The 9,504-nt window shown below is 51.6% G+C and overlaps 1 protein-coding gene and 1 long non-coding RNA gene across 4 annotated transcripts; one reads left to right on the top strand and one right to left on the bottom strand.

Annotated features, from left to right (window-relative positions):
• The first annotated feature begins 820 nt into the window (after positions 1-820).
• On the top strand, positions 821-8,743 carry ING4 (inhibitor of growth family member 4). Of its 2 annotated transcripts, none has more exons than XM_060114055.1 (8): positions 821-883; positions 4,481-4,552; positions 6,494-6,660; positions 6,840-6,945; positions 7,124-7,229; positions 7,482-7,629; positions 7,909-7,970; positions 8,079-8,743. In XM_060114055.1, exons 1-8 carry the CDS (start codon positions 847-849, stop codon positions 8,116-8,118), a joined length of 738 nt encoding a protein of 245 aa, XP_059970038.1. In that variant the 5' UTR covers positions 821-846; the 3' UTR covers positions 8,119-8,743. The 2 variants fall into 2 exon arrangements, with proteins under 2 accessions (XP_059970038.1, XP_059970037.1); XM_060114054.1 differs by having other exon boundaries at positions 6,840-6,954; positions 8,079-8,739.
• On the bottom strand, positions 5,528-9,466 carry LOC132499426 (uncharacterized). Of its 2 annotated transcripts, none has more exons than XR_009533845.1 (3): positions 9,183-9,466; positions 6,049-6,893; positions 5,528-5,905 (listed from the first exon to the last, which is right to left on the bottom strand). It is a non-coding gene; the product is annotated as an uncharacterized LOC132499426 (long non-coding RNA). The 2 variants fall into 2 exon arrangements; XR_009533846.1 differs by having other exon boundaries at positions 5,531-5,905; positions 6,049-6,306.
• Between the last annotated feature and the right edge of the window lie 38 nt (positions 9,467-9,504).

Raw genomic sequence — 9,504 nt, 5'->3', positions numbered from 1 at the left:
TTCCATCCGTACGAGGAGCGTAGTTGTCGCTGTGATGTCGCGGACCAGGGTGATAGTGGGCATCCAACTGGCCCCGTTGTGACAGCTCCGTGCCCCAATCCTTTCAGAATTATGGTGCCAGTTAACATCGTACACAAACTCGAATAAAAAGGGAGACAAACAGGAGGGCAAGGCCAGAAGCACTCCGTCACTTTACAAGCGAGAACGTCCTCAAGTGACAGGAACCCTGACACAAGGTGTGGAGAGTCGCAGCTTTATTGTGTGAGTAGTTCTTTGTATGTATAAGTAGAGTTTATAAATAATCGTTTCCACGTTAAAACATAATCCTGGGGAGCTGGTGTTCGCGCGAGTGAACAGAAACGGGGAGGATTTAAACCTCGCACCGCCAGGCGCCTCCTCAACTTCCTAAGAAACTAGCGACTCGGGAGAAGGCACCTGCCCTCGTCGCCAGCTTCACATTACGCCAAGGGGCCGATTCACATTCCCCAGCTGCTGAGAAGGACTCTTTGTGGACTGAAAGCCCAAAGAGACAGGTTTCCTTGCTCTCACGCCCGCACGTCCCCGTCCTGGAGGGGATGGAAGTTTGAGCGAGGACGCAAAATGGCGCCCTCGGCCGCGGCGGCTACCGCCGCCGGCCCCGCACCCGGCCGACCCGCCACGGACTAGTGTCTGCGCCAGGCGAAGGCGACTCCGCGGGCCCTGTACTCAGACCGGAAGTTCGTCTCGTGAGGGCGGAAGTTACCCTCGTGAGGGCGGAAGGGCTCCAGGCCGGGTAGGAGCGCTTCGGCTCCCTTCGCGTTCAGTCACTTCCGGGGCGGAGCGGAAGTTGCTTTGTTTTGCTTCAAGATGGCTGCGGGGATGTATTTGGAACATTATCTGGACAGTAAGAGCAGGCTGGAGGAGGGGGTCAGGGGTCACAGACGGGTGGGGGGGATCGGGGCTGAGGAGCTCTACGGCCCCGAAGTCTCGGTGGTCAGAAAGTCACAGTCGTGAAGGGTTGAGTGAGAGAAAATACTGGAGGGTGTGAAGAAATAGGGGGCGGGGCACCGGGGTCGAGGCCTCGCTCTGGGGTGTAGACGGGGGAGGGGCTGCGCGGCAGGGCTGGGGGACGGCTCTTGAAGGGTTGGTGGGCATAGCCGGGAAGATATTTGCTGCCCCCGTCTGCAGCCTCTCTGGCCTCAGCATATATCATTTTCTTAAAATCGTTCCGAATCGGTCGTTTTCGTATTAATATATCATCCACTGCCATTTGGAGCAGCGATGAAGATCTGCTCGCGGCTCCTCCAACCAGTTCTTTCGAAGAAGCGGCTTCTCGTGGGATGGGGGTTTACGAGTGACCACTGTCAGATGATGAACTGGAAGCCTTCTCCTCTTGGAGTAAAGATCCACTTCCCATCAAATGGAAATCTGGTGTTACGTTTATGCCATTTGTGTAACCTACCTCTTCACAGAGTCTGTCACCCTATGCCCTTACATTTGGCTTACCGTTGAGAGTCATTCATTCATTCGTTTTTTGAGGTTCTGCTATGGGTCAGACATAATGGCAGGTACTGGCGACATACAAGGATGAGTAAGACCCGGCTCTTGCCCTCAAGTGCTCATAGTCTCGTAGAACACAGGTTCTGCTCATATTTATAAAACAGTGTGACAAATGAAATAATAGAAATACATTACAAGGACTGTAGGTAACACTGGAGAAAGAGGGGCTCATTATCTGGGGGTGTAGGTAAAGCTTTACAGAGGATGTGATGTATAGAAACTTGAAGGTTGAGTGCGGAGAGGGAGAGGGAATTGCAGGTTGGGGAAAGCATCAGCAAGGGTGTTATGATGGGTTTGTGGCAAAGCCAGGGAAAAGTGAGGCCAGAGTGTTTGATATGTAGGACTCCGGGGTGGAAGATTGGGAAATGAGACTGGAGAAGGTAGCTGGGGCTAGGTTGTGCAAGGTCGTTTAAGCCAAGCTAAGAAGCTTGCACGTTATATTTATTTGTTTGTTTGTTTGTTTTAGCTGCATTGGGTCTTCGTTACTGCCCGCAGGCTTTCTCTAGTTGTGGTGAGCGGGGGCTACTCTTTGTTGCAGCGCGCGGGCTTCTCCTTGCTATGGCTTCTCTTGTTGCGGAGCACGGGCTCGAGGTGCGCGGGCTTCAGTAGTTGTGGCACGCGGGCTCAGTAGTTGTGGCTCGCGGGCTCTAGAGTGCAGGGTCAGTAGTTGTGGTGCACAGGCTTAGTTGCTCCGCGGCATGTGGGATCTTCCCGGACCAGGGCTCGAACCTGTGTCCCCTGCATTGGTGGGCGGATTCTTAACCACTGCACCACCAGGGAAGTCCACCACTTTAAAGTCCACGCACTTTAAATAGCGAGGAACCAACGGATTTTCTAAATAGTGATTTTTTTTTTATATAAAGGAAAATAAATGTTGCATGATAAATTGGAGCACGATGACATTGGTAATAGGGACATCAGTTAGTGATAACAGTCCTGGTCAGAGATGAGGGCCTGATCTCAGGGAGTGACAGAAAGTGTTTAGGAGTTAAATGTGACAGGATTGACTGACTGAGTGGTTGAGAGAGAAGGAGGAATCTAAGGTGACTTCTCTATTTCCTGTTTGGGAAGTGAGGTTGACAGTAAATCATCAACAAGATTGGAAATTCAGGAGTAACAGTAACATATTTATTCAACTTAGATTTAAGCATAGGAATGGTAATTGTATCTGTAAGAGTAAATAAGATGGAGATCATTCAGAGAAAGCAAGTGAGAAAATTAGAGGATTAAATTAAGTGTAAGCTCAAGAAAATATTAACATTTAAGGGACAGGCTAAGGAAATGTCAGTGATGGAATTGCTAGAAAGTACGTGATGAGATTTGGAATCTTAAGAGGAAGAAAGTTATTCGAAGACGAGAAGGTGGTGCCAGATGCTGCAAACGTTAATTTTTTTTAGGATAGGACTAATAACCTGTCATTTGATTGGTAAGTCATTGATGACTTTGTCTCAGTAAACTGGTGGTGGCGAACCTCAGTTTATAGGTTAAAGCAGTGGAGGCATTTTAAAAGTTGGAAGTGGAGTCATGGGAAGAGATTTTTCTTTTATGAGAGAGACTTAAGTATTCATGCATTTATTCAAGTATTTATTGAGGATCCGCTGTATGCACATCATAGTTCTAAACTCTAGAGAAATAGGAAAGAAGACAGATACATCTAACCCTTCTGGAGAGCTGGGGAGACATACCAAATAACTAATTACACAATTACTTATTTAAGTACATTGGATAAGAGCCCAAAAGGGTAGACATAGAATACCACGACAGGGACTTCCTTGGTGGTCCAGTGGTTAAGACTCTGCGCTCCCAATGCAGGGGCCCTGGGTTCGATCCATGGTCAGGGAGGGAACTAGATCCCACACGCTGCAAATACAAGATCCCACATGCCGCAACTGAAAGGTCCCGCACGCGGCAACAAAGATCCCGTGTACTGCAACGAAGACCCCGTGCGGCGAAATACATGTTTAAAAAAAAATAGCATGACAGCATAATCCAGGGCACTTGTTGGAGTCTGGGGCAGTCAGGGTTGAGCTGAACTTTGAAGAATGAACAGGAATTTGAAGGCCAAGAGGTACGGTGGAGGTGGGATGAAGACGACTGGGCAGGGCATTCTGGGCAGAGAGAGTAGTGTGTGAAAAGCCAAGTGTCAGGAAGAGCAGTGGCAAGTTCAGGGCACTCAGAGGTGGCCAGTGTGACCGAGCAGAGAGAGCACAGCCAGGGACTGACGTGAGTTAGGGCTGGTGTGAGGGAAGCAAGGCCGGAAGTGCAGAGTAGGAGCAGGGGTATTGCACTAGGAGGTTACTAGAGGGTTATAAACAGGATAGTGACTTGATCAGGTCTGCATTTTTTATTTTTTTTTTTGCGGTACGCGGGCCTCTCACTGTTGTGGCCTCCCCCGTTGCGGAGCACAGGCTCCAGACGCGCAGGCCCAGCGGCCATGGCTCACCGGCCCAGCCGCTCCGCGGCACGTGGGATCTTCCCGGACCGGGGCACGAACCCGTGTCCCCTGCATCGGCAGGCGGACTCTCAACCACTGCGCCACCAGGGAAGCCCAGATCTGAGTTTTTAAAAGAACATTCTGGCTACTGTATGGAGAGCAGATTGGAGGTGTGTGTGTGATGAGTGGTGGAGGGTGCCAGGAGGGTGTTTGTAAGTTGAGGGCAAGGAGCTTGGAGACAGAGATGGAAAGGAAAGGAAAGGGAAAGGCTGATTTGTAGAGTCAAGTCACTGAAGGGAGGAAGGGTGGGAAAGCTGTGTGGAGATGGAGGGGTTAGTTGTGGAAAGAGGCGGCCGTGACCTCTCCTGAGAGCAGCGTGACGAGTGCTGTAGCAGATAATCGAGCGGTCTGAAGGAGGGAGAACCGAGTGTGTTTTGGACCTGTTCTTAGAAGCAGCTGTAGGGCCTGGGACGTCCAGGGAGGCTCAGTCTCTCCTCTTCTCCCCAGGTATTGAAAACCTGCCATTTGAACTGCAGAGAAACTTCCAGCTCATGAGGGACCTGGACCAAAGAACAGAGGGTACGTGCAGAGTAAGGAGTCCGGTGTATAGTGAGTGTGTATATGATCGTTTCTTCTTCTGTTTGGTGTTACCGTATCATCTGGTCTGGGTCGCTGCAGCTTCTCTCTCTCTCTCTCTCTCTCACTGTCTTGCAATTCTTAAAAGGAGAGTAATAATGACCCATATTTGTGTGTCAGCTTTTCCATAACACGTGGAGTATTGTGAGAGTGCCTCAAGAATTCAAAGATGCTATGCTCTTTATATTTCCCTCAAGAAGAGTTTAAAAACCCAAAGTCATTCCTAGAATCATTTCTGTTCTCCATGTTCAGTATGTTTATAGGAAGACGAGAATGTTTCTATTCCGTTGGATCGTACTGTCACAAAATTCACTGTGGTTTTAGACTGCAACTCATGTTGGTAGACAGGAACTTTGCTGCATGAGAAGATCTTAAAAAGAAAGAAAAAAAGAAGGAAAAGCAGCAATGAACAAACATCAGGATCTCTACACTGTAGTCTTCAGCCGTACAGAAGCACTGGGTACCATCTGTGGCCTTGCCTGGACATGGAGCAAGTTTGGCTGCACTGAGGCATTCGTTTGGAGCCTGAGGCCACACTACAGTGGTCAGGTTTGTCTCTTCAAGGTCAAAGGTGTTTGTTGGAGCTATCCCCCCACGCCTGCTGATGGATATATAGGTGCATCCTCATGTAACTGCGCCCAAGGATGTAGCAAGCTGTTGTTAGAATACCTAAAGCTGTGATTTCAGTTACTCTTGGTAAGTTTACTCATGAAACGGTGAGCATCGTCTAAAATCCTGGACGTAGGGGCTTCCCTGGTGGCACAGTGGTTGAGAGTCCGCCTGCCAATGCAGGGGACGCGGGTCCGTGCCCCGGTCCGGGAGGATCCCACATGCCACGGAGCAGCTGGGCCCGTGAGCCATGGCCTCTGAGCCTGCGCGTCCGGAGCCCGTGCTCCGCGACGGAAGAGGCCACAGCAGTGAGAGGCCCGCGTACCAAAAAAAATAAAATAAAATCCTGGACGTAGGCCCCTGAGAACTCCCTGCTGAATGCTGAGCACCAGCTTTTTGCTTTGTAATACAGTTCCAGCTCTCGAGTTCATGCACAGAAAGACCAGTTGGAGATTACTGAACTACATCCATGCTTTTCCAACTTCCTCCAAGAGCCTCGAATGAAGCGGGGCGTAAACCTAGTGTGCACACAGGTCTTCCCTGTTACCTATTGCTGCCCCGTGTTGCAGTCATACTTTTTTCTCCATCGACATTTTTTGTGAGCACTACCAAATTTGGGGCAGTGGGCATCTAAAGTCTCAGTGTCTTGGGACGTCACCCGCCTTGCAGAAACGTTTGGAGCAATATCTAAAATGAACAAACAGAAAAAAAAGTGATGGGAAATATAAGCAAGTTGCAAACGATGTGCAAAACAGGGTGGGCAGTAAGTAGAACTGTGCCGTGAATGGACCAGGGCCTAATTTTAAATGGTGAGATATAGATGTACAGACCTGGAAGCCAGCAGCAGCAGATGACCCAGCCTGGTTTGTAGCACTCAGAGCTGTCGTGGGGTGTTTTCGAGACGAGAAACCAGATGGCTTTTGAGACAAAGTTCATGGTTCAAGAGGCAGCAAGCCTCGCAAAGAAGCTATCTTCAGAGAGTGACAAAAACACACTTCGTATTAGTGCCGGCTGCCAAGAATCCCTCATTATGGTTCAATAAATTTAGTTCCAACTATGGTAGCAATGTTTTCAGCACCCGAAGGGACCTTTGAAACAAATATTGTGAACATGTTGCATTACTTGAGTACGTGGCACAGTACCTAGGAACGTTCAGTACGTTTTAATTCGAAGGTTATGATGGTCAATGGAAAAGGTCCAAAGAGCAAGAGCAAGAAGTGTGTTCCACCTAGCCACTCAGGGGCCATTGTGACCAGGCCTCTGTCTTTGTTGTAGACCTGAAGGCTGAAATCGACAAGTTGGCCACTGAGTATATGAGTAGCGCCCGCAGCCTGAGCTCCGAGGAGAAACTGGCCCTTCTCAGACAGATCCAGGAAGCCTATGGCAAGTGCAAGGGATTCGGTGACGACAAGGTGCAGCTTGCCATGCAGACCTATGAGATGGTATGGCCCTGCTCACGGCCCCCGCCTGTCCCCCGTCCATTCCTTGGGGTCCTACACCCCCTCCTTCAGCCGTGCTGGGATCTGTTTTGGGTCTGGGAGATCCATAGAATGTGCCTCAGCCTGTTTTCTTTAACTGGAACCAGCCCTGTAGCTCTTCCTTCTCCTTCCTTCCCACCCAGGTGGACAAACACATTCGGCGACTGGACACAGACCTGGCCCGTTTTGAGGCTGATCTGAAGGAGAAGCAGATTGAGTCAAGTGACTATGACAGCTCATCCAGCAAAGGCAAAAAGAGTGAGGAGGGGGGCGGGGCTGTGAGAGGTGGGACGAGGACCCCAAGGGAGAAGCCAGCCTGCTCTTCAGCTCCAAGGGAGGGCCACCGGCTTGGAGGGGCAGGCGGAGGGGGGCTTAACCCATCCTTCTGTCCCCCTGCCTTCTGGCTTCCCCCCCTCTTGCCTAGAAGGCCGGACTCAAAAGGAGAAGAAAGCTGCCCGTGCTCGTTCCAAAGGGAAAAACTCCGACGAAGAAGCCCCCAAGGCCGCCCAGAAGAAGTTAAAACTTGTGCGCACGTGAGTGTGTCAGGGAGCATTTTGCCAAGGGACAGACTCCTCTTTCCCGCCACCTCACCCCAGCCACAGTGCCCCTCGCCACTTTGCTGTCTCCTGTGCCAACAACACCCCTTGCCATTTTGGTATCTGCTGGATACAGAGGAGAAGCCACAAATCAGTAGCCCCACAAGGACCTCCTCTGCCGGCTCTGAGCATCTCAAGCTGTAGCTTCCCTTCCTGCAGATGACACTTTCTCTCCCTCTTGGCACGCAGAAGCCCTGAGTATGGGATGCCCTCAGTGACCTTTGGCAGTGTCCACCCCTCTGATGTGTTGGATATGCCTGTGGATCCCAACGAACCCACCTATTGCCTTTGTCACCAGGTCTCCTATGGAGAGATGATTGGCTGTGACAACCCTGATGTAAGAACTGTTTTGCCTCAGGATGGGCAGGTTCTGGTGGACATGAAGGGAGTTGGGTACAAGAAGGGGGGTAACGGTTGAATAGGGGGACTTCGGGATAGGAGGAAGGTAGTTGGAGTTGGTTGGCCTTGGGCCCTTCAAGAACTCTCCCAAGGGATGGAATAAGGGAGTACTCCTAAGGGATGGGGGGGGATGGAGGGTGGGAGGGTGGGTTCTTTTCTTTCCTCTGCCCCACCCTGGTCCCTGAGTTCTGCTGCTTCCATCCTCTTCCTTTCCCAGTGTTCCATCGAGTGGTTCCACTTTGCCTGTGTGGGGCTGACCACCAAGCCTCGGGGGAAGTGGTGAGTGAGAGCCGCGGTGGGGCTGGACTGTCACCAGCTGAGTGAGTGACAGAGGGCATCCTCCCTTTCGCTCACTCTCTCCCCCTTCTCTGTCACGTTCCTCTGTAGGTTTTGCCCACGCTGCTCCCAAGAACGGAAGAAGAAATAGACAAGGGCCTTGGATTCCAACACAGTTTCTTCCACGTCCCCTGACCTGGGCTAGTGGGGAGAGGGATGCCTGGCTGGGGTCAGGGAGAGGTGGGTGGCGCGGAGTTGTCATCCCCTCTCCTCCCCTCCCCACTCCTGGTGCTGAGGCGGCCCCCAGACCCTGGTACCGGGGTTGCTGCAGCCGCTAACGGTATGTGCTGTCATTCAGCCCGCCCCCTTCAGAGGGAAGGGGTCTTGCCCACTGTCCTTGTGCCTCCATGCTGAGGTTGGTGCTGTGTTTTTGAGGGATGGTCCTCTTTACTCCCCTTGCTTTGTATTTAAGGACTGGGGCCGTAGCGTGGGGCCCTCCCCCAGCCTCCTGATCCCCTCCCCTCATGGGGGGCCATGGCGTGATAAACTTTCTTCACTCTCTTCCTGCTTTTCCAGCGGGGGCTCCTCCAGATCATCTGGGCAGTGGCCCTGGCTGAAGGGTCACCCCTTCCTCTGTGCCAAGAGGATTCGTCCTGGTTTGTGAGTGGGAGGGGCAGGGTGGAGTGCAGATATCTCATATGTAAAGGAATTGGGTCTGTGAATAAAAGCTGTACATGTTGGCCTGCAGTGTTTATTGTAGAGACACTCTTTTAGTACATGTGCTAAGCATATTTTGCATCCTCTGAGCTGGCTAAAAGGTGGGAGGATGACATGCCAGAAGTGAGACAAGATGTGGAACCAGAAGTGGTACCTCTGCCCCAGAATCCACAACTTCTCTACTTCTCTGGAACCACCAGAGCTGCCTGGGGACTGTGCCTCAGACCAGGGGTTTCCAAAACCTTTAAGATTCTACATCTTTTCTCCCTCAGATACCTTTCACTGAATTTCCAGTAAATGTGTATTTTGTGCTTTATACGTGACTGAGTATCAGGCTGACTTACTTTAAACACAAAACAGAAAAACACATAGTTTGCCCTACACCAGTGAGCTGTCTGGCCCGCCTCCACCAGGAAACCACCTCCTTAGACTGAGCCCCCCTTATGCCCCATCTCCTCCTCACCCGAACCTCCTCTTGCTTCTCCTTCGGCTCCTTACCTGGAGGCGCCCTCTCCAGACTTTGTGTTGTACGTCCCATCTCTGCGCGCCTCACTTCCAGGCCTCACCCCGTCTTGAGCAGATTGTAAAATAGGGCTAAGAACGGTATCCACTTTATGGGATCACCTTGAGATGAAATAGATGTCACGCGTAAGGAACAACACAGGAGCTCCGCCATCCGAGGCACCGAGTCAGTGATCACTCTTGCCCTCCTTGTCCTCTCGAGCTGGAGCGTGACACGCGGGGACCCGCACCCGCCCTCCGACCGAGCCCGGGCAAGCGTCCGTTTCCCCGCCCCCCCACCCCCGGCGTGGCCCGCCAC

This window comes from Mesoplodon densirostris, chromosome 11, assembly GCF_025265405.1.
Source record: "Mesoplodon densirostris isolate mMesDen1 chromosome 11, mMesDen1 primary haplotype, whole genome shotgun sequence".
Taxonomy (NCBI): Eukaryota; Metazoa; Chordata; class Mammalia; order Artiodactyla; family Ziphiidae; genus Mesoplodon; species Mesoplodon densirostris.
The sequence above is the reverse complement of the archived record's forward strand: the minus strand, read 5'-3'. Positions and strand labels throughout refer to the sequence as shown.